This window comes from Perna viridis, chromosome 5 (genome assembly GCF_037379345.1).
Source record: "Perna viridis isolate PV_CMFRI_1.1 ecotype Kerala chromosome 5, ASM3737934v1, whole genome shotgun sequence".
Lineage (NCBI taxonomy): Eukaryota > Metazoa > Mollusca > Bivalvia > Mytilida > Mytilidae > Perna > Perna viridis.
In genome coordinates, this window is record NC_142449.1 from 3,478,857 (window position 1) to 3,504,871 (window position 26,015).

At 32.9% G+C, this 26,015-nt stretch overlaps 2 protein-coding genes across 2 annotated transcripts; both read left to right on the forward strand.

Moving 5' to 3' along the window:
* The first annotated feature begins 3,165 nt into the window (after positions 1 to 3,165).
* LOC148615628 (uncharacterized) lies at positions 3,166 to 16,183 on the forward strand. Its single transcript, XM_088582047.1, has 4 exons — positions 3,166 to 3,254; positions 8,201 to 10,668; positions 12,996 to 13,979; positions 15,387 to 16,183. Exons 2-4 carry the CDS (start codon positions 8,203 to 8,205, stop codon positions 15,723 to 15,725), a joined length of 3,789 nt encoding a protein of 1,262 aa, XP_088438173.1. The 5' UTR covers positions 3,166 to 3,254; positions 8,201 to 8,202; the 3' UTR covers positions 15,726 to 16,183.
* Positions 16,184 to 23,947: 7,764 nt separating this feature from the next.
* On the forward strand, positions 23,948 to 25,283 carry LOC148615629 (uncharacterized). The gene is made up of 2 exons (XM_088582084.1): positions 23,948 to 24,085; positions 24,810 to 25,283. The coding sequence occupies exons 1-2, from the start codon at positions 24,001 to 24,003 to the stop codon at positions 25,208 to 25,210; spliced, it is 486 nt and encodes a 161-aa protein (XP_088438210.1). The 5' UTR covers positions 23,948 to 24,000; the 3' UTR covers positions 25,211 to 25,283.
* Positions 25,284 to 26,015: the final 732 nt, after the last annotated feature.

Consider the following 26,015-nt stretch of genomic DNA (forward strand, 5'->3'; position numbering starts at 1 on the left):
TGCGGCATTTTTGGCCATTTTCATGGCTTGTTTACATACAATGTGAAAATGTACTCAATTTTGCCCTAGCCCCCACCATTTTAAAGTGCTATGAAAAGAATCTGAAAAGCAAAATAAAGAACTGACATATTCTGAAGTGCAAACATTAAATATCTTTCAAATAATATTAAATTTAAAAAAATATTATTCATTCCCATGTCCGCTGACCTTCATGACATGATAGAATGTTTTCCCCAAAATGGGCGATCCTTCTAACGTCATGATTACTATATTTTACCTATAGATCGCAGCTTACTGTGATTATTAATGTTGATATCATATTTATCCTTTAAGTTATAAAAAATAATATTTTCTAGCTTCTTTACAGAGCTAATAAAGTCAGTACTTTAAAAATGATCAAGGATTTAATTCTCTAAATTACCATGGACTCTAAAAGTTCATTTTTTTCTCGTAATAGAACACTGTTAGCCCATTGAAAAACTTATTCATTCTATCGTAACATATTCCTGTGTAATTTGACCACATTCTAAATTACTCAAACAAGGGATCCAGTCCATTTTATGATATAATATAATGGGTATGTTTCCAACTCCAACAACACATTTATTTATGACTGTATGAATACATGAAAAATCTGTGCTGCTTTATATTGAGGCCCAATGACAGACATAACCATTGTGTCAAACTGACAGAACAATAAAAAAACAATTTGCTTTATATTTAGTTAAGAGTTGCTTTAATGGTTCGTTGAATTATTGGATATTAACGAGGTTGGGTCGTTTTAAGATGAATATCTTTCAGACCCAAAGTCGTTATATCCAAAAAATCTAACAAACAATTGAAAACAAATCTTATGTTTTAATTCAATCACACCAGAAAATGTAATTGAAATAAAAGAAATCGTTTTTCTAATGTGAAATATATATTATTTATTTTATGACGGATAAATTCTGTCATCCGATAGCGCCATTCATAACTTATATGCATTCTTTTAGTTTTTGGGACACCACTGAATAGTTCCGTAGTAAGAGGGTTCGACTAAAATACTAAGTATCTTGCTCAAAAACTCGGAGATATCCAGAATTTCAAAGAAATTAAAATTGGACTTGGCAAAAGCTTTAACAATATGTGCATAATAATAAAAAAACATATAAATCTAATTCGAAGTAGTTATATTTATCTTCTATATTTCTCCACTGAAAATAAATTGGAAGTCTGTTTTATTTACTGATTGTCGTCTAAAATGAACAGCTTAGACTTTGTTAAACTGACAAGTCAATCATTACGTTGAAACCATTTATTTGAAATATCAAAATTCTTAAGAAATTATTTTTATTTACTCATAAAAGCGATGTCGTATCATCTTACGCTAATATTCAACATCTTATTCTCATCTACAAGGTCCATAATAAAAATATAAAAAAGAAACGGGGACAACGTGTACACTGTTTAAAACCTAAATTAATATTAAACCAGTCTGTCTTATGACCACTCAGTTTTAAATAAGACTGAACTTTAAATGTGTTAAATACAATTCATTGTCACATCCTCGCATTTTCCCGCGGTTCTAAGTCTCATCTGTATATAATTTTTATGTTAAGTCAGTTCTATATAATTGTTTATCTATACTATATGGCCCCGTGCGGGTCCGGGTGTCAAAGAATTGGCCCGCAGCAGCGCTAAGCTTGTCGTAAAAGGCGACTAAATAGTGCTCAGAACCCTAGCCGGGGGCTATGGCGCTCTGCCCTCAGAGCAACTGTGCTGTGTGCCCAAGGTGGTGGAATGGGGTACCCCTGGGATGCTACATGCTGGGGTCACCAAATCATAACACGGAAAGCCTGACAGCAAACCATAGTGGTGCACCATGTTGGGAAAGTGCCACGTTCCTTGCACCCTGCTGTGGTATTCTATCGGAGAAGGAACCATTGCGCTCCGCCACAGGTGGCTAAATTGCGCGATCCTAACCACTTCTCCCTATTTTCTGTAACAATCGAAATCGGTCGATCCTGTTGTCCTTCTGTCCCATCATTTGTTTTCATTTCATCATCATTTCATGTTCATTTTATCATCCATTATATGTTCATCGCCTGGATATAGCTGACATATTGCTGCTCGGGCGTTAAATCCCAACAATCAATCAATCAATCTATACTGTATATGGAAACTAAACTATCTGAAAAAAAATGCCATGCTAATGATCTCAGAATTTTTTCTTGTTTTTTTTTATTAAGTTAAAAATCAGTTTCGATTTTGCGATTACATTATACAATTATGACACTTTGTACACTGTACAATTCTTGAAATGGTGCCACCGTAAGCGTATATTTAAATCTAAAGAAAACAATATATGACAATAAAATATTTGTAATACACCTCCGATTTAACATCACATATTTCAAACATTTTATCTGATTAAGATCAAGCAATGTATTGTGGCCCCTATTGATATTAAATATATGTGCATTACTTTCCAAATTGGAAGAATTCATTAAAAATAACAAATAAAAAATGTAAATTAACTATTCTCATGATATGATTTTTTTTTACATAATATACCTTAATATAATAATAAGGATTGATAGCAGCCCAAATTGTGAGAAAAATGCGGCAGTTTTATCTGATATAGATACACATGGAAACAAAGATATACGACGTGTAAATATCGTAGAAATGTGCCGGAAAATATCTATTGAAAATCAACCACTGTTGACTACATGATATGATGCCTATGGAAAGAAAGTAAATGCGCTTTAGTCTTATTGATCAATTGCTATTTAGGTAAAACTCGCATGTCAATAACTTAAAATGGAATGCATGTTTAATCATAGTGTACAATAAAAATTACAAGCACTTATTGAAACTGATTATTATTCTATTTGTTAAGGGTTTAACCTGAGAAAAATGAGATTAATTAAAAAATTGAACCATCGAAATAGAAAACATAGCCGTAAAATCTGAATCAATAATGTCATCAAAAGTTTGATTGTTATGACTGATTGTGTACGTAATGGTATTCCGTAGTGGGATATATAGTGATAGAACACATTGTAGAATTTATATACATGTTTTAATTAACTATATAAATCTCATATTGTTGACTTTGAAAACAGCCGTTAAGAGAAATGGTATATGAAAGTGATTTATTGAATTTTATTTCACGAACAAATAAAATGTTTGGTTTGTTTAAATAAATTCAATTAACAATTTTGGTTGCGATATCTTGACCATCAACGACTTGAAACCAGATATTCAAAGTAAGTCATTCTTTTTGTCATCATTGTTTGTAAAGTTTATGTCATCTTCGTATGAGGGGAATCTTTTTTCTCTTAAAAATATAACAGAATAATAAAAATATAAATGAAAACATTTTTCAGGAGACATCATATTTAAATTTCGTATGAATACATTAGAATGATGGAAATAATATGGAACTTATTAGTATGGTCAAATTTACAATAAAATTGTGAAAAGGATCTTCAAGAAATAAAGTTTGAATATAGTCTAATGATAAAATAATGAAAAGATTTTATTTAATCAACCAGGGTGAATTAGGAATAAAATATAAATATGCAAAACTAAAACAGAAGTCAATGTTATTTGATTAATTTATTTAAGAAAAGATTTCAAAATGACAATCTGGATAGGCGTCATATTTAAAGGAGGATACTTACATTTACTCATGTGCATAACTTTTGCATACAAACATAATTCTTGTTTGTTCGAACAAGAGCAAATAAATTGAAGAGGAGCAACTATTCTGTTTTAACTGCTCCTGTCTAAACAAGACGTATACGATAATTTGTACTAGCTTACTCCTTTAGCATCATTTGGATTTGTTAATAACCTACGTTTAAAGAATTAGATTGGAATGGGTTTTTTTTAAGAATTTACACTTCATAACATATTTTACCTGCCCGTGCGAGGCACGACAGAGTATACTCAATGACGCTAAAATCCCCCTCAGTCCGTCAACATATTTTATCGTTGACTCTTAAAAAATTTCCGGGTCATTTTTAAAGATAATTACAAATGTTAACCTACTCAACTAATTTTCATTGTAATGTTTTTATTTTCGAGGTGGAAAAAAACGGTACAGATTAAATCCTTTTTGTCAATGAGTGCAGCAATAATTCAAATATTCAGGACAACAATAAATAGAAATTAATTTATAAGAAATAAAGAACTAATACTTATAAAGATTCTATATAATTTAAATTGAATATTTCGGATAACTGATATCCTTATTCAGTATAAAACTCATACAACTATATGAGCATAAAACTTACAAAGTTCAAGATCAAAACAGATTCAGAAGATATATAGAAAGGTCTGAAAAATTCCCAACGATGTTAGAACTATCAAATTTGCGATGCAAATTTTTGGTCGTTCCCTCCGCGGGACTCGAACTCGTACCGCTGTGACATCTCTGGCAACACCAGCGCCCAACTTTTTGTATGGCACATAGTGTATATATATCTATATATATATAGATCTAAAGTTAATTATTGATTTAACACTGACATGTCATTAATATAAAAATAGGAGAAGTGGTATGCAATGAGTCATCCACCAAGAGTCCAGCAAAGAAAAATTAAACTTATACACGGTCTTCAATGAAGGACAAATTTCACTAACATCGAACAGTGGTGAAAAAAAACAACAATAAAACGAGCTACATAAATCTGTTGAATTCGGATTCAATTCTTGAGATAGATACAGAATACAAACACTTATATGAAATAGGCCAAAAACAACATTTTGTATCAACCTCGAAAGAGAACTCGCTTTTTCTGTAAGATAGCTACTGAAAAGCAACATGTCCAACAGGATTTAGAGAAAATATAAGGCTCTTCGTGCAAATGCCAAGATAAAAAAAACAATGACGTTCGATGGCACATAAACATAATAATGTAATGTAGGATTCGTTAATTTTGAACTTCTTGGACGAACTTTTAAACGCTATTGGCATATTAGAAAACATGGAATAGGGTACCTTTGTAAAGAACTTGTTAATTCAGTTGTCTTTTTGTTAATCAACATGATTTATTGTACACATATAAAAAAATGTCTAAGAAAAACAAGAGAATGCCAAGATAAAAAGTAACGACAGGAAGTGGTCGATATGTAATAAAGTAAATTAATATTTAATTCATTTACATGAGAGCCAATGTTAGAACCAATAAAAACATAATTCAAAGATTTAACAATTACACGGTGAAGATAACCCATACGGATAAGTTTGTTCAAATATTTTTAGACTAAAAGGTTTAATGTCGACTATTTTATGTCATTGACAACAAGTGGTAATATGACCAACACATTTTAACGACTTTAAACATGCCAGTTTAAATAAAGAATTGAGTCTAGGTAAAAAATAAGCTCGTGTATTCTTTGAGGTAAAGGATACTACAGACTCTGTGAAGTCAGCCTCATATCTTGACCTACACTTAGAGATCGATGGTAAAGGAAATCTATTGACAAATTTTACGACAGACGTGATGATTTTTTATTCAGAATTGTCAACTTTCCTTTCATCTGTGGCAACATCCCTTCATATCACAATTCATACGTTATGCAAGAGCTTGCCGTAACTTCGCAGACTTTTTGTATCGCGCTAGAATTCTTACAGTTAGGCTTCTGGAACAGGATTATGTTGCTACAAGATTGAAGCCATCACTACAGAAGTTTTATGGTCGTCATTATGAACTCGTCGAGCGTTATGGTGTATCCATTTGCACCATGAAAACCGATATGTTCAAAGTGTTATAGTTTTCCTTTCCTCTTTCGTCTACCCCGAACTTGACTTTTTATGAGCAACACGGCGGGTGTCTAGAAAAGCAGAGGACGCTAACCCTAACGGTGCACCTGGTCCATGCTTCCAGTTTTTAGTGGAGCCCGAGTTGCTTACTTGCTTTGTTACTTTGTATGTATTATTTTAAGTACTTTATGTTCTTTGTTGTGTATGTCTGTTTTCCATGTGTGGTCTTTGTCCCTTGATTGCTGTTTTTTGATTTCAGCTAGAACCTTGGTTCCCTGGATTACTCTTCCAAGTGTGGTTTTTGCCCCTGCAATACATTCTTATGATTTCCGCTAGAGATCTAGGTTCCCTTGATCACTCTTTACATGTACATTAAAAATACCATTCTATTTATTTAAAATAGGCACCTCTTGATGTCGATCTGTTTTGATTTTCGTATAAAGCCAGGTTTTCACAGGGGTTATTTTGTCGACGCAATGCTGGTGGACAACAGATCCATAATGGTATTCAGAACGATCAATAACAGAGTAGTTTAAATTATATTATGTCTTATTTATCATAACTTGCAAAATAACAAATTTGAAAAACTTAAAACATGGTATAACCTCTTGGTAATGGATTTGGGTTCCTGTTCTGTTATTTTCTTCTTGAATACGATTAATATTTGGATTAAGATTTTTCTATGTACTTGATTCTATTGCTGTTGATGAGAGGTCACTCCTCGGAACATGTGTACAGCATATCGAAATTTTCAATATTCAATATTGTGCTGCATATGATAGAACCTTTTTAGGAATTTGGCTTCCTATTTCGATGGTTTTGGTTTTGAGAACTTCTTGCATACGATTTATATTTTAATTAAGATCTTCCTATGTACTTGAAACTGACGCTGCTGATGAGAGATCAAATTTTGATTTTCATATGATTACTACTTTTGTATTTAATAAACACTGGGTCGATACAACTACTGGTGGACGAAAGGTTCTCGAGGATATTAACCAAACCAAGTCGTCAGTCTTGTCTGACCTCGAATTATTTCATATTTTATTTGTCAAAGTTTTCAGGTTTACAAATCTAAAATACCTAAAATACTCAGGCTTTATTGTTTTTATCGCACATGATAGAACCTCTTGGTAATGGAATTAGTTTCCTGTTCTGATATTTTCGTCTTGAATACGATTAATATTTGGATAAAGATTTTCTATGTATTTAATTCAAATGCTGCCGATTTTTAGAGGTTACATCTCGGAACACGTGTACAGCATATCAAAATTTTCAATATTAACATGGTTAGTATTTTTATATTTATACAAAACCTATACTTAGGTAATACAGGACTTTGAAATCGGAACTTAATGACAAATTTTCTAATTTTGTTGTTGGTATAATACCAACATCTTGGAGTACACCTACGACAGTTGATACATTAGTTTAGTTCATGTGATTTATACTCGGACTCTCTATGCAGAGAAAGGATACTGTCAAATTAGCTTCATCTTATATTGATGTCAACACTTGTAGAAGCTTTATATTTGTCATCAACATTTGATTTACCTATATTTGGTTTCTATTTTACTGATAGCTTCAATTATGTTGGCTGAATTTGCACATTCTGTACAAAATTTCACTTTAAATATGATCCCCGTAAAACCAAGATTGGAGGACCTTGGCAACATGTCAAAAGAACAATTGATAAATATTTTTGAGTGAAATGCATATTTTCCTTGCTTTTGTATTTTGTTAATACCAAAATGAGCATAAAATTTATGTGCATGAAAAATCACACTTCACACATTTTTGGATAGGTATAAAGAAATCCAGTATGGAGTACTCTAAGTTTTGCAAATTTCAAGAACGTTTATACGGTATATAACTTGCATTACTGTTCCGGTAACCATAATTTTATTATATACAATGGATTAGTATTAGTTCGTAAAACAATACGATAAATGGTAAACCATGGCCACAAAATAAAGTAATTAACTTTTCTTATTGCTTTTCATTAAATATTTTACACCCAAAATTACCTATGAGTCCCCAGTGTGATGCGCTCGTGCAAAAAATTGGTGTGAACTGTGGCAATTCCAATGAACCCTCAATTTATTTCGTCGGTAACCGTTGTTGCATTTCGTAATTCATGTTGAAAATGAATTGCACACATGAATGGCCAAATAATATTGATTACATTTGGCTTTTTAATCAATAGAATAAAATTTCAATAGATTTTTTATGATAGTATAATGAAAGAGAACATTTTGTGTAGCTGAAATGTACATCTGAATTACAAGATGAATAATGGTAATTGATCAGTTAATTTAATAGGCACGTGACCTTTTGAAACTAATATGAATATTGAATGATTTATTACGATTTTAGTCTCAAAGCCTTTTTTAAACATTTTAATACAAAATTACATCTCAATTTAATAGTGTATCATTGCAGGGATGACTAAGACAAGCTTAGCTGATCGAATTATAAAAATTCGACATGACGACCCATCAAGTATGTCGACGCCATCGTCGAATTCGACCTCTCTGACAGACGTGAGATCAACTAAATCCATTCAAAATGGGGATATCAATCCAGCAATAGATGTTGTAAATTATAAACTCAATTTAATTAGAAAACGGAAAAGACTTCGTCAACAAAAGCTTCTTGAGGAAGAAACCCTCGAAACTGAAATATCCAGAGAGACATATGAGCAAGAGGATGATATTTTAACTGAGGATATGAAACTTGGTATAGAGCGATTCCGGAGGGAAAATTACCGAAATCCATACACACAGTACAACCCACGTGCGCGTGTTGTGTATGGGGACTCAAGTTCGGTCTGTGAAAAGCGTAGGTCCTCGTCATATACCAGTCGCCCATTGTCAGATGTAATTAAGAAAACAAATAGAACTATTGATAGTCAGCACGGTAATGCAGAGCAGAACGAAGTAGATCATATTACTGATGATTTACAAAATATAAATAATTCAGAAAATGTTAGTTCTAATAGAATGATATCTATAAACAGCAACTGTGAAGAAGTTAAGGATGAAGAAATTAAGCATGTCACAAAAGTCACAATTACGCCTAGGAAAGCTCGAAGAATCGAAACCCCGGGAGATGATGATTGGAACAGTGAAAATGAACAATGGCCTAGTACAATGATAAAAGATGAAGAACTGGTAATTGTCAATGATCAGGAATACAAAGGGATAGAAAAACTATGTAAAGAAAAGCCAGAAGATTCAATTAGTATTAAGGGTCATAACGAACTAAATGACCTGAACAAAGATGAAGGCGGGGAAAGAAACACAAAAGACATTGATGAACAAAACAACAACTGTGCCATTCAAAGTGTTAAACCGTTTTATGAAATCGAATCAGGAAAGCTTACCGTTCAAAATCAAACTTATGGGCAAGATGAAGTTTCAATTAATCGTTCTCAAGAGGTATTAGCAAGTATGTCGGATGACACTTCAAACCAAAACATTATGGAGGAAGATAAATGTAATCTGAGTACATTGACAAGTTCAAAAAATATTGAATCGTCATTTCATAAAAATCCAGACATAAATTTTGATGCAAAACCTTGCACTCCGGATAAAAATGAAATGGAAGCATTATCAGAACCAGCTTTAGAAACAAAACAGCTGGCAGTAACGATGTCTGAAGGAAATGAGAAAACTAAACAAGGTTTGGTGGACGACGAACGAATCGATAATGGTGTTTCAGACAAATCCTTAAAAAAGCAGAAAAGATCAGCTACTAACGCAAATAGGAATGCAACATCTTCAAAGTCTGTTAGCAAAACAACTAAAGGAAACCAGCTGACGAATGTATCTTCAAAGAGTATTCCGAGTCATAGGAACAATGTGAGCAATCAGAATATGAATAAACCATCCAAAGCAGACATCGAAACTCCAAAGAAATCAGTAAAACAAGCTAAGTCAACGTTCATTGCAAAAAAATATAAAACGGGAAATAAACCTATAAAGAGCGGAGAATCAAGTCCGGTTCGTAATAAAAAAGTTAAAATCAATGATTCGAATCAACAAAACAGTTTAACTAAAACTGAAACGCAAAAAGAGAGCAATGAAATAACAGGAACAAATAAACCATTTGAAAACTCTGAAGCTGAAAGTAATGTAAAAGTTATCGAACGACAACATATATGTGAGGAAAACAACAATGGAAACACTAAAAGATCATTTTCTCCCCTAGATCGTACATCAAAGGAAGCTAACAAGCCAGACGACGTAGAATCAGACAATAAAATGAAAAATAGAGAAATTAAAAACAATACAGAAGGAAACTCGGGAAAAGATAAGGTCATTACAGAAGGACACACGGGAGAAGATACGACAATCACAGATGGACACACGGGAGAAGATACGACAAATACAGAAGGACACACGGGAAAAAGTAAGGCCATCACGGAAGGACACACGGGAGAAAATAAGGCCATTACCGATGGAAACTCGGGTGAAGATAAGGACATCACAGAAGCACACACGGGAGAAAATAAAGATATAAAAGACAAGCACCAGGAAAAACAAGTCGAACATACAAAGACAGTTACAGGATTACAAGCTTTCGATGAAAATGAACTTAAAGTCCGGAAATCTAAACATACTGAAAACGGAAATCAAAACAGAAAAACAAGTAATGATAATTGTTCCTTGACCTCTGTATACTATGGAAAGAAACACGCTGAAGCGGAAGACAAACCAAAACTGTATAATGGCATTAAATCTGATGTCAACTGTGGTGCTAGTAACTACGAGAGTAAAGGCGAAATAACTGGAAAAATCCATGAAAACAGCAGTTCACAAAAAAGGGCTGATACCAACCAAAATAAGGCACAGAATAGTAATGAATCAAAACAGTCCGGATCAAAGGTGGACTTTTCCAAATCTAAGGTAACTTTTTTTTAAATCTAAACAGTCTGGATCAAAGGAGGATTCTTCCAAATCTAATGTAGTAAGTTAAAAAAAATACCAAGTGCTTAATGGAATTTTTCGTCTTGTAAAGCTCAATATATTTTGAAGTACAAGTCTACCAGTCTTAAAATAGTCAAGGGTAAATTGTTATATTTAACCTTTTTTCTCCTTAAGTGCACTTAATCTTAACTGTTTGAGACTTGCTCGACATGATTGAATATATGTTGTGATGTAGAATATGCAAGTATTTTAGAAAAAAAAACATGGTAAGTCAACTTTATTACTGAAGTGTGGCTCCATTAGCATACCAGTAAAACATTGATTAACCCACCTTTTGATATGATATAAATTATTATCTATACAGAATCAATTTATTGGTTGGTGTTATTGATTGTAGATAAAATGTAAGCCTGTGCATTAAAACTTCTCTTTTTAATTACACTATTGTTATGTGATAATGGATGGCAAATCAAACAAGCAATTTTGCAAAATTCAATTAAAAGCAAGGCCTTTATTCTGTTAAATTGCTTAGTTGTTCGTTTCAATTCAATGCAAACATTAACCACTCATCATATGCAAGTTCATGTCTATAGTACTTTTATATATTAGCACCACTATCAATGCAAAGGGAAGTCTTTGGGTAAAATTAGCTGCTATATGTATGGATGGTTTTTATGGGACTGAAATTGAGTATAGGTTTTCTGACGTACCAGGCAGTAATCAGATATAACTTTTTTATGAAAATTAAATCGAATTTGAATTAATTGTATTCAAAAGGGAAACGGTCCACAGTGTGCTCCACTGTGATCCTGGTTTGTGTTTTTTTTTAATTTTGATAAATGGAATTCCGTAGAAATTCCTTGTATATAAGCTTTAATGGGTTATAGAACTTGAGAGTTCAAAATTTGACTTCTTTTGGTTCTTTAATGTAAATATAATTTGATAAATTTAGAGAACTAAGTAATCAATACTTTTTCCTCTCCTAAACTTGAATGAATGAATGAATGATCCTTATTTTGCATAAAGCATATACATGTTATTTGACAAAATAGACATAAATACAATGACAGAAAACACATACAAACAGCATAATCAAATCGAGGTATTAACACAATTATGACATTAAATAAGTTAAAATATTCCAAGCAGATTGAAGATAGTTCCAAAGTTTAACTATAAGAGATCCGTTTAAAATTTGTGTACAGTCTGTACAACTTATGTATATCAGGCCATGAACAATAAAGTTTTGACAAAAAACTGTATACGCAGAAATCTAAAGGCAAGACAAACAAGTTCAAAGTGGTCTTCCTCTTCTATATAGCTCTCTTTCTCATATTACAACATAAACACAAACGACTAACACTATTAGTATCGAAAAAACGACAAATTTTCACATATGACTTTAACGTGCCACTTATTTAGATAGCAAATAAACATTGTGATGAAAATTTAAATAGTCTTCAAGACAAAATGAAGATTTCAAGTCACACCTTACTACTTTCTTGTATGGATGAAAATCAATGCTGTATAAATTGATCATTAATACGATTCAAATGAGACACTGTTAGTTTCTTGAAGTAGCCATACATAATTTAAACCAAGATCGGTTTAAGAGGTCACGTACATTTATCACCCCATTCTATAAACTTATGTGCAGATAGCAAATCAAGTTAAGTTGAATGCTGATTAATTACTAGAAGGTGTGCATGTATACAGTATATAATAGGAATAGACCCATTGAAATACCTGTCACGTATATAGCTAATCCTAGCCCTACAAACCAATAAGTTTGAAATAGTACCTACTTGCAACACATTGTTAAAATATACTTAATGCATGCGTTATGTAAGTTAAAATGAGAAATATCTTTAAATACATTAAATCTCGTTCACGTGAAACAGATTCCAAGTTGCAAAGAACTCCCCTTTAATATTAAAACAGTGTCATAATGGACAAAAGTCATATTTATGATAGTGAAAACTGGAAAATATGTGGTTTTCTTAAAAAGTGAAAAAATAAAGAGATTAGGTGGTCCTTAGCCATAGTGGTGGTAAATGGAAGACAAATCAAACTGATAATACAGGCTGTTTTATAATAGTAACTCCTGCCATAATTACTTTATAAAATTAATTACTGAAATGGTTATTTCTGTTTGCTTGTGCTGAATACATTGAAATTTTCCCGTTTAAGTGAATAAAAAAACAAATTTATAGCTTTTACGATTGAAATGTTTTTATTTTATTTGTTAAAAAATTTAAAAATCAATTGCATGTCTTCTTTTTAACGTTTGCTTTGTTAACTTTTAGGATACAAGTAAAGCAGAAAAAATCATCAAAAATGAAAAGGATGTCAAAATCAAAAGGCAAGACAGCCACTTCAAAAAGTTACTAGAAGACTATGTAAAAAATGTTCACGAAGAAACCGACTACAGCGAGCAAGTCATAGGAGCAATCGCTAAGTGGCGAGAGTCTGTTGGATTACAAAGAAGTAAAAAGTTATATGAGGAATCAATTAAGTCAGTCGAAAAGAGAAAGGATACCTTAGAAATAAATTCTAAAATACTGAAAACCAGAAAACGGAAAGATGTTATAAATCGGAACAATGAAAGTCCAGAAGAAAGTTCTACTGAACATGACGAGGACAAAAGGTCATCCTGCGATGAAAGTAACAATGGAATTGTAAAAGCCGTTGAAAAGTCATTTAGTTCTGTGCTAAACGAGGATATGAAAACAGATAAAGAAAATGAAGACCGTCAGCATGAATGTGGCGTAAAGATTGATATTCACAAAGAGGATGGCAAGCAAGATGAAAATATTCCATGTGGGGCATATAGTAATGAAGGATTAGAAACGATGGATTCTGATCAGGTTGACTATGCACAAAGCGAAAGCAAATCACAGACACAAATTCGAATTGAGGAAGACACGAATAATCATTCTCAATTCCCAATGGTGGAAAATACATTAGATCCGAAAACAGGAGATGAAGAGTCACTAAGAACTACAGCGTCTGATGAAAATCTTGAGTCATATAACTCGAATACCTCAAATGACATCAATGATGAAAGACCAAGACATGCCAAGCTGAAACTACCTAAACATAACCACTCGAATCTTCATTCAACATCTGATTCTAAACTCCCAGAAAACAATGAACTACCGCCATTATCGAGAATTAAACGAAGTTTTACGAGACTTCAGCACATTCCATTTAATGATAGAGAATATGATATCAAAGATGATGATGAATATAAATTGGGCGATGGAACACTTCTCTTTGAAGAGAACCAGGTATGTTATAAATTATTGATAGTTAAAACACGAAACCTGAAAAGGACAATTACTTATCTGCTCTCCGTATACAAAATATTTCTGTCATGTTTTTTCATTAAAACCAAACAATGTCAGTCCTTTTGTGTTCTTCGTATATCGTTTTTGTATTCATGGCTTATCTTGTCAAAATTTTAACCTTCTTGTTTGTATCTGCGATATAACTACTTCTTATCTTAACACTGTGGTAAAATTAACCGGACATGCCGGTCAATACTATATGAAGATATTTATTGCATTTGCAAAGAATGCTATCTTTTAATGCTGGTTTCATTGTACGAAACGGGATCGGCTGTTGCAATGTTATAATCACAGTTCTGTTGTAACTGTCATTATTGTAATTGATGGCTTTTGTACCTATTTGCTTCCTTTTCCTCATTTGCATGAAATTGTCGGATGTTCAGTTAAACTTAAACCGTGTTGCTTTCAAAGAATATCCTAAAGATGACGCAATCTTCGGTTAATTTCCTCCGTGATATATCCGATTCTAAATAAGATTGCGTAAACTGCCCCTTGTCAAAAGTCACAGAACCGTAATTGCCGCATTCAGCTTAAAAAAAAGTCAAATTTCGTTAACAAACAAGACATGGTGTTTTAAACATATTGATTTCGCATATCGCCTAACCTTCAAATAACTTACATTTAATAAACAGTGGTTTTAAAATATTTGAATCGCCACTTGATTTAATCTTTTAAGTCTGTTTACCCCTATTCCGTCAAATTGACCAAAGATTGTGTTCATTAAACTTCTTTATTAAGTTTGAATGGTAGCAATGCACATGTATATACCTTCTATAGATAGAGGTAAGACATTAATTTTAGTAGATGCATTTCTGGCGTGTTTGATTCATTACGTTTGATTCTGACGTGAACATACTGCGATGGATGTCATCGACTTGTCTGATTATAACTAGTGATGACATCATATGAATTTTTTCAAAAGTGAACAAAGAGTCATGTTTTAGTCATTACTTATACGGAAATTATGTGGAAAGACTGAACAATCAAAATATATGTTATCAAGACCATAAAATCCTAACGTTTGAGTTAAATGTAGTACTTTCCCGGTACGATTAATTATCATTGATATCTGAAAACATAATTAGAATTGAGCGAATGACATGGTGTACACAACAAATTAAACGTTGAATACAGAATGAAAAGTCGTCGTGTTTATCATATGCCGTACTTTTGGATGTTGGTTCTACATCATAGGTTAAAATAAAGGTCGACATGCTGACAATTAAATCCAATAGATATACATCGATTATATAACAAAATGTAAGTCAGAAAATTATAAACCTGGCTTTATTATCAATAAGACACTTGTTCATACGATTATTTGATCATTTTATTTATCATTTTCAGAAAATTATACACACCTCAAGAGTTGATGATATAATTATGGAATTATATTTCGCACAGAAAGCCGACTATACAAACCACAAAAGGGATCGGTTGACCTATCAATATTTTGATACTAACACGAATTTTGCAAGATCAACAACTAAGGTTACTACAAAAGAATTCTTATTGGATAGACAAAATACAATTGACATTAAATTTGCTGATACTTTAAAGAAAATTGACCTAAACAAAAGACGAGAGAACACTTTTATGTTCCCATCATCTCCAAGAATACAGTGCAGGAAGCTGAAAGCTTATTCAAACCTGCAGAAGAAACTTTCATATGCTTTAAAGCAGTAAAAAAAATTTTTTTATAATTTTTATGATCTATACAAATGAGAAACAGAAACTCCTTTCACTTGATAAAATAACCTCACAAAGTATCAGAAGTTTGCGTGTAATAATTTGCTACAAATATTACCGAATGTATTATTAGATGCCTTGACTTACCCATGGTAGGCTAATGATGTCGAGTTAACGTAAGTTGATGTTACTTTTTAGGGTAAATGTTACCCTTACAAAGTATGATACATATGTTTATCATTATGTAAATTAAACTTCATGTATTTACATTTTCTAAACTTTCATAAACTTTCGGTATGTCTTCTTATTTGCGTCAGTTTAGAATATTTGAATAACCTTTAACTAAATGTTTAAGGACAAGGCATGTGAAAGATGTACAGAAAGAGTTTTTTTATTCTTAGATCTAATTCTGTAATAATTATATTGTTATATCAAATAAAAGCTTTTCTAGTTTTATTCAACATGTAGATATCTGAGTACTGTCTACCTGCATTGTTGGCTACCGTGTTGATCAAAAACTAACAGCCAGCTCTCTGGCTGTCACAAACCGAACACCAATAACAGCAAACTGTTACATACGGTACAGAAACCGCCAAAGCGAATGATGAACCCAAACAGAGTTTCAGAGATTTCATGCAGTCCCCTATCATTATAGGGACCACGAAAATTTCCATTGCGTCCTGAGTGTGAGTGAATTTTGTTACGTGTTTACATGTATATAGTAAATATATTATAACAAAAACGCAGGAGCATAGCCAATATTGGACACATAAATATGATGGAGGGTACTGTCAATCACCCAAATCTTCCTTATAAGTCCTGAAAACAAAAGAAAGATTCACCTGAACTAGAAGCAACTTAATTAAACTTAAATTCGTTAATATAATCTTTCTAGCAGAAAGTTCAAGTTCAATCTGCGAGATGATGAACACTTGGCAAAACATTCATTCAAAAAAAAAACAAAATACGAAAGCATCATACTATGGAAAGTTATAAAGGTTATAATATTAAGGTAAATTTCAAATTGCTAAGCCTTAGGGAGGTTTTAGACAACACATGACCGGGAATATGAAAAAGACAATAAAGAAGATATTGCACAAGGCGTGGAAGCAAAAAGTGTACAAAGAAAAGAGAAAATCCATCAGCACGAACTTATATGAATCACGACCTGAATTCAGAAGTCACTAGTTGGAAGGATATAGTCGAAAGAATAATCAAGGGAACCAAGATTATAGCGATAATCAAAAGAATGTAATCCAAGGACAAAGACCAGACATGGAAAACAGACATAGACAACAAAGAACATAAAGTAACTAAAATCGTACATACAAAGTAACAAAAGCAAATGAGCAACTCGGACTCCACTAAAAACTGGGAGCATGGACCAGGTGCACCGGTAGGGTTAGCGTCCTCTGCTTTTCTAGAAACATCCGCCGAGTTGCTCATAAAAAGTCAAGTCCGGGGTAGACAAACAAGGATAGGAAAACTATGACCCGTTGAATAAATCAGTTTTCATGGTGCTGATGGATACACCATAACGATCCACGAGTTCATGATGACGACCATAAAACTTCTGTAGTGATGACTTCAATCTTGTAGCAACATAACTCTGTTCAGAAGCGTATTTGTTAGAGTTCTAGCCCGATGCAAAAAGTCTGCGTAGTTTTGGCAAGCTCTGGCATAACGTATGACTTGTGATATGAACACTCCATACGCAGGTGCTGAAGGAATGTTTCCACAGATGAAAGGAAAGTTGGCAATTTTGAATGAAAAGTCATCACGTTTGTCGTAAAGTTTGGTCAGTAGTTTTCCTTTAACATCGATTTCTAAGTGTAGGTCAAGATATGAGGCTGACTTCACAGTGTCTGTAGTATCCTTTATCTCAAGTTCTTTTGGGTAGATGCGATGTATCAAATCCCCGAAATTAGGATTGTTTAAAGATAATGTCATCTATATAGCGGAAACTGAGATTGAAGGATCTAGCCAAACGATATTCCTTCTTTCTGATCAAATCAGCTATTAGGATTGTTTAAAGATAATATGTCATCTATATAGCGGAAACTGAGATTAAAGGATCTAGCCAAACGATATTCCTTCTTTCTGATCAAATCAGCTATAAAGTCAGCCTCATAAGAGTGAATGAATAGGTCAGCAAGTAAAGGAGCACAATTTGTTCCCATGCGAATGCCGACCGTTTGTTGAAAAATATGTTGTCGATTAAAAATTCTAGCATTTTGTAAACATCTTCCTCTGTATATTTGGAAGATGATTTGGAATTATTTCTTACAAAGTATTAGGAATCTCTACCAAGAACTATATATTTGTATCATGTGTACCATCTTTTTTGAAAAAAACAACGTTGTATAATGTTTTTAAGTCGCGATTGTATGGGGAATAGAAGTATACAGTGTTGAAAAATCAAAGGTTTTAATGCTATTATATTCAGAGAATAGTCTCGAAGACAGGGCAAGAAGATTTATAACAGATTGGGATCGTTTGTCAAAAATTAGACAGAAAAATCTTCGTCAGGCTATTAGATGATGGTGAAAACTGGGGATTTTTTTTCAAACTGGAAGAATATATTGTCAATTAGAATTTGTAATGATTTAATTATTTTGTATTGTTTAAATGATTTAAGTTGTTTGATTTAGAACGCTTTAGTAAGACTAATCTCTACAATAATGGGATTCTAATACTTACACATATAATATGTCATTCTTTGCTCATCAGTACTTTCCAATTATTTAAGATTACACACATATTGTTAAAAAATTAGCTCTTCAAATATTTACTTATTAATATATTTGCTACTGATAAGATAAAAAGGTCGCGTTTACATAAGTAGACATGATTTAATATTAAAACAATGTTCACTAAGCTATTGAAACACAAATAAAAAATAAACATGGAAGTTTATTCACCACCTTATTTCCCGCTTGGTATGGCCCTTTGTAATGCGAACTGCGTATAAATATCGATGAGTTTTATTCAGAAATGCCTAAATTTTGCGCATGGGCAGGTCCGTTAGATCGAGTTGTAGCATCAAGTCTTTATTTGATCGGCTGTTGTACGAACCGGGTAGACCCGTTTCTTACAAAACGGCGCTGATCGCTTTGAACCTTGAACTTGTGTTTCTATAGAATGTTTTTTTCAGTGGCAGACCCAGAGGGCATACAGGGGGTGCCAACCCCCCCCCCCCCTTTTCATTGTAAAAATTTGTCATTTCAATTTGTAAAATTGACGAAAAAATGCCAAATAACTTCCTAGCACCGCTTTTTTTCTGAGGAACCTCGGCTGGCACCCCTTTCAAACTTTCTAGATCCGGCCCTTTTTTTTACAAAGAATACAAATGAAATTCATTTTTGCGTTTACAAGAAAAGAAACAATGTTTTTGAAAAGTCCAGATAAAAAAATGAATACTTTGAACTGGAAATTCTCTATGTTAGTTTTATTTCAATATTCGAATAATTTGCTAACGAAAAAACCTTTAAACGAGGGTATAATGATTGTCTGACAGCCACCACTTTTCCTTTGGATTCATCTCTCTTCCTGCGTTCATTTTTGTGAACTGTGTTTGCGATAATCACAGTTTTAGAATAAACGGGTTTACCCGCTGAAGTAGAGACTTTTGAGTTCTAAAATGCACTTTAACGGGATATTTGAATGTTCAAAAACTGATTAAGAGAACTATGTTGTATGTATACTATTAATTCACTTAAAGTGTGTAGTTCAAAGAACCTCAGAAAGTTCTATACCGGTCTGAATTCCTCGTATCAATATTTACATAACATTTGTCCTTTAAGGTCATGAGATAAAGTAACAAGGGTCATTTAAATCGTCCGTTGTTGCCAATAGATAACAAGACAATATAAGGAAACGGTCGAAACACGTGGTTGCAAATGACGATTTTTACCACTCTTAAACATTCCTCTCTCTCTCTCTCTCTCTTTTATGAAAAATCAAAACAATACAATAATAAAGACAAAATACGGTTGAATCGGGTATACTATTCAGGTAAGTCTCCTACTATTGTCAAAAGACAATGTCTGTGACTGATATTGAAGCAGCATTACATTAAAACGAACAGCTGCGATGTTAGTGCAAGTGCAATGATACCAAAATGAAGTCTAGCTTCTCTCAGACATAAAATATGGAGAATAAATATGAAGACTTCAGGAATTGTGTCTTCTCCTTGTGTAATACACATTTTCTTTATTGTTTTCGGGAGAGAACTTTTATTTCAATTAATTATTTGGCCTTCAACAAAGATTACTTATATTGAACGAATTTTGGTTACGAACATAGTGTTTGTTCAGTACATTAGCATTTTATTTTTATTTGCTTTTGGTGTATTTTAGGCAGTTTGATTTTTTGGGTTTCTTTTTTTTTTTTTTTTTGGGGGGGGGGGGAGTGTTGTTGATTTATTTTATAATGTTTTGTTTTGTTTTGTTTTGTTTTTCTTTTTTTTTGTCAAGTTATGTTTTTAATGCTACTATGTTAATACGACATAATATTGTGTAAAAAGGAACCTATACAAGAGGTGTTTTCAAAAATCTTTCAAAAACTAGAATGGCGAAGTCAATAAAAGAGAGATAACAAATATCAAAGAAGAAAGATATACACTTTATAATATTAATTCAATTAAATTCTATAGTTCAAAGAATCTCAGAAAGTTCTATACCGGTCTGAATTCCTCATATCAGTGTTTACATAACATTTTGTCCTTTAAGGTCATTAGATAAAGTAACAAGGGTCATTTAAATCGTCCGTTGTTGCCAATAGATAACAAGACTATATAAGGAAACGGGCGAAACACGTGGTTGCAAATGATAGACGATTTTTACCACTCTCTCTCTCTCTCTCGTAAAAAAAATAAAAAAATCAAAGCTATGCATATAATAAAGACAAAATGACAGATATCATATGTACATATAACAACATAGAAAATAAGTTGCTTTTTGGTGTGTTTATGCAGTTTTTTAGGTGTTTTTGTTTTATTTTTTTATTTGCTTTTATTTTGTTTTGTTTGTTTTTGTTTGTAGTGTTTTCAGTATTTTGTTTTATGTCAAAGTATGTTCTACAATGTTAATACGACATAATCTCTTTGTAAAAAAAAGCCTATACAAGAGGTGTTTTCAAAAATCTTCTTTTCAAAAACTAGAATGGCGAAGTCAATGAAAGAGAGATAACAAGTATCAAAAGTCGTGGTGATCAATAGATGTTAGCTTGGGAATAAAATCGACTACCCGGATATTCATAAAACTGATATTTATGTACTTTCTATAATACAGAACAAAAAAATGAAAAATACTGTAAGTTAAGACAGACAATAGAAACATTGTAAATGATTTTCAGAAGAGGGTTAGTATATGTGTGTGTGTGTGTGTGTGTGTGTTTAGGCTCTTTTTTGCTTTCAATCTTTAACCAAATGAAGTAAAGTTTGATTTTTAACATTTATTATGAAAAATGTTCATCCTAGAGTACTGCCATCAGTTTATGGTGAAATTGTGAAAAAAGCATGACATACAAGTAACAATCACATATAACCACCATTTATGTATTATCATAGAATTATGAACTTAGTAGAGTTTTTTTTTTTTTTTTTTTTTTTTTTTTTTTTTTTTTTTTTTTGTTTGTTTGTTTGTTTTGTTTTGTTTGTTTATGTGTATTTGGTTTTGTGTGTGTGTGTGTGTGTGTTTGATTGACTTGTCTGTTTGTATGTTTGGGTTGGTGGTTTTTTTTTTGGTTTATTATTTTGTTTTGTTTGTTTGTTTGTTTGTTTTTTTGTTGTGTTTTTTTGTTTTGCTATAATGCAAATAAATACAACATTTTGCTTAAAAGACACCAGCAATGGAATAAAAACACTATTACATTTACCCTTTAATACAGGTTAAGTCAACGTAAATAACGGAGCGTGACAATCTGTGATCGTTTTATATCTGCTAATGTTTACGAAAAGATTTTGAAATGAAGAAGGTCGCAGCATCGTGTCATGAAATTAATGTTTTTGTAAACGGATCGAAGAGGATGAAAAGAGTTCTACCCCGTTTCTCAGGATATCGGAACAAATGAACCCAGTAACTCTAAATTTAAACATGATGAAGCAGCTGCATTTAACTCAAGCTTGGACAACACAAAGAACTATTCCCGACTCTTTGCCTCGACTTGGAGATATTAGTACAGAAAATCTCCGAAATGATACCATCAAACAGTCGTCAGTGTAAAATGTAGATGAATGCCAGTTTCACATAAGGTTATTTGAAACCTTTTAGTTTAAACATAGTTTATTTGCTCAAAAACAAAATGGATTGGACAAAAGTAAATCATACTTATTTAGTCTTTTCCTAAATACAATATATACATTTACAGAATACATATAGAATAACAGAGCATGCTTTAACAATATATGAACTATACATTATTATAATGAGTGTAACTAAAAGTCAACTGGAGAGAAAATAGTTTAGGGAAGGGGATGTGATGGTGACGATGTATAACACAGCAAAAACACAAAAAAAATATCAGCTTGATTCATAAATCATACAACAAGAAATCTTTTTGGCCCTTTTATATACTGAAAAACCTGCTGAAAAATACAAATGTTATTTTCATATGTTAATTCAGGGCTTCCTAAAACCAAAATGTTTGCATTAAGTGGATAAGTATCACAGAACATTTGCCGTCAAAGTATTTAATTCCATATGCTTACTTCATAGGGAATACTGATTATAATTAAATACAGTGCTCGGGTTAAAGAGTTTTTGCACTTAGACCTGATAATTTCATTCGCTGTTTTTTTTACCATTTGAATATTTCGGGGTTTTTTTTATTTAGCATCAAATGAATTCTTAAAATAATCCTGACGAGGCTCCCCGCTCGTAGTTTGTGCATTTCCAATCGTTAAGATTTTCTCAGCAATCCTTATTCCAAGTAATATATGCTTCTAGTCAAACGTATATAAGGTATTCTCAACAAATTGTGATATAGTATGAGGCATATCAACCACCTCTGTGGATTCGTGTAAGAGTAGTACGAAAATGTAATTGACGGTCGAGACAAGATATTATTTAAAATATATCGTATGCTCCGCTTCTCTGTTAAGGAAACTGGGCACGACTGTTTGTCTCTGAATAAGAATAATGTCAGTGAGTGGGACAAAAGGTCCTGTTGTTGTTTATGTGAACTTCCTGAATTGGCCTGTCGGAATAGCAAATCGGGGTGTGTGTTACTTTCATTAAATGTGTGAAATATCTGCCAAACTACAATCAATCAATCTTATTTATAACTTTTTTACAATATACATGTTGTAAATTTTAATTGAAAGCTCTCCTGTTCTCAGTAGAGTTATGTATATATTTCTTTATAATACAAATTACAATTACTTGGAGTTATTTTATGGAATATTGAAGGAATTATCAGAAAGTTGTCAAGTTTGTGATTGAATAATATCCTTGCCTAATATAATCAATTACGGAAGATAGTCTTGTCTGTCCCGCATTTGGTTTTACCCTGTGTGTGACTGTTCAATTACCCTTAATTATACAACGAATGTGTGGAACGACAACGTAGTATTTCCTTTCGTTGGTGTCGTTGAATCTGGGAAAGAACCCATCACAGAGCTTTTGTCATCTAAGCACAAGAAAAACATCGAGTTGCAAAATGGGTGAAATAATAGATGTATTAATCCTATGTGATTTTAGATTTCATTTCGGCCACAGTTCATTATAAATTTGCAAGATACGTGTGCATGTATTTAATTTTGATAGACTGCTTCATTCAGAAATACTTTAACAATACATTATACATTGTTAACAAAATTGCTATAAACGCAAACTTTTAACCAACTACACTTAAGATTTCGATTGGTTCAGACAAATCCTATGATGAAGGAACGGTCAATGCACGTTTTGAGGACATACATATACACATGACTTGAACGAAAAAGCATGCCAAAACCCATACATCTCTTAGCTTTCGCGGGTCTTGGTTTCTCCCCTTATTCCCCAACCTCTGCCCGAGATCCGCTGGAGATAATTTTTGCATACAAACTAGAATTTGAATATTCCTATATCAAAAATATAACGGTTTTCTAATAACTCTGGTGGTGATCTTTATGACCTGAAGTTATTTGTAATAATAAACATGAGGTGTATTGTAGAATAAATTAGCATCTTATCTTTACATATTCTTATGATAACCTATTTTATGTAATATAAAAGTCGGTCCACGTATTCCTGTTCAATCCTCTGTCATAGTTCTCCCGTCATCAAACATGAACATACTTCAGGTAGTGGTACTTGTTAGTCTAGCTTTAGCATGCTCAGCTCACATGTGTCTGTTGAGCCCTCCTCAGAGAGGTAAGTACTTTTCTTTTTTTTTCTTTTTTTACTTTTTGTTGAGTGATACAAGTGGTGATTATTCCGCTCTCTGGCAGGTTAATGATGATGGCGATTGAATGAATCGGTTGGCTGGTAATCGTAATAACAGAAAATTTCAATTAAGTCTGATAGAGAAGAGAAAAAATAACCATAGATGGATTGTGGAAACAGTAGTAACCAGTATATTATATCAACGTTATTAATATAACACAGAAAAGAGCAAAAAACTTATAAGAAAACTCATATTAAACAAGTGCTATCTTTAAAAAAGAGATAACCGACGCAGTAAAAGTTAGTTCTTTTCACTTACAAGTTTCTACATTTCATTCAAGAAAATAACAGATAGGACGCAATTTCAATTTTCGATACAGTTTTTTCGAACGCCACTAAGTTATCAGTATTTGGTCAATCGAGAAACAGAAATGCGATCGGGTGACGCATTTTCACAGAAGAGCGTCCTTAACGGAACTACACCGACTGCGTCGGAAAAAGGTAAATTTAAGGACAAGACATTTTTTTTGTATTTCAAAGGGGAAATCGAAAGTAAAAAAATTACAACTGCCTTTCAATGAAAGTTAAAAAACGACTTATGAAACCGTTAGGTCTATACTGTAGATAGGTATGCTACAACAAAAAGGCATACTTTTCATTACTAAAGATCTTCGTTAAAATTATGACTGATATGAAACATTTCAATTTGTAGGCACTATGCAGGATATTAACAAAGCAGGTTCAAATGACTGTCTTCTGACTTCTGGACCATGTGGTGGGAGACCTGCCGGTCGCTACCCTACATACTACAGACCTGGTGAGAAGGTTACCGTTGTCTTTCAGAAAAACTTAGACCACTGGGTCAAGTCCACTCCCGGAAACTTTACAGTAAGTCTCATGATGGAGGGTTCGTCTTCAGCCATCGCATCAAATATCGTTACCGACATGGGAGAGCCATCACTGACCATCTATTCCGCAACTCTGATGATCCCAGCGTCCGCTGCTAAGGGAAAATACGTCATACAGGCTGTCTACAATACCAATAATCCACAAGCTCCGCCCCAGTTTTACCAATGCTCTGATGTGATGCTGGATCACTCGCTCATTCATTAGATCTGCCCTTTAAACAGAACCAGAACACTAGGAATATTTTTATAAACTGTTTTATATAAAGACATTGTCGTGATGCTGTTTTGTTTTTGTTTTTCTTCTTTTTTTCTGTTGCTTGTATGAGAATTGGAAGTTTACAATATAGATGAAATGATCGGTAAGGATTGCACATTTCCACGAAGAGAGAACGACCAAAAATTTGCTTCGCAAATTCGACAGTTCTAACACCGTTGGGAATTTTGTCGATTGGTGGTTTATACGGTCTTGACTATCCTTGCGGATCTTGCGGGGATTGTGTTAGTAGATGTCTGTTAGTAGTTGGAGGTAGCGAAGCCCAGCCTTCGGGATACCTGATCGAAGAACTCAGTCAGAGTACATGTATGTCCTACTAGCGACTGTGCTCCCCTGTTGACGCTCTGGCTTACCCCCAGGGCTGTTCTGTTGACGCTCTGGCCTACCCCCAGGGTCTGGGGTAATTGCCATGTTTTGCATATATATATATATGTATGTATGTATATATATATATTAAATAATCGTCTGAATAATAGTCAACAATCTTACTCTTACGGGGTGATGGATCGTTAAAAACGATGCGAAACATAACAATAAATTAAATAAACGTCTAAATATGTTTAACATCACCAGAAGATGGTAAAATTTAAATTGAATATATCGGATAACTGATATCCTTCTCCAGCATAAAATTCACAAAACTATATGAGCATAAAACTCACAAAACTTCACGAGCATGAAACTCACAAAGTTCAAGATTAAAACAGATTCAGAAGCTGAATCGCGTACGCTGTGG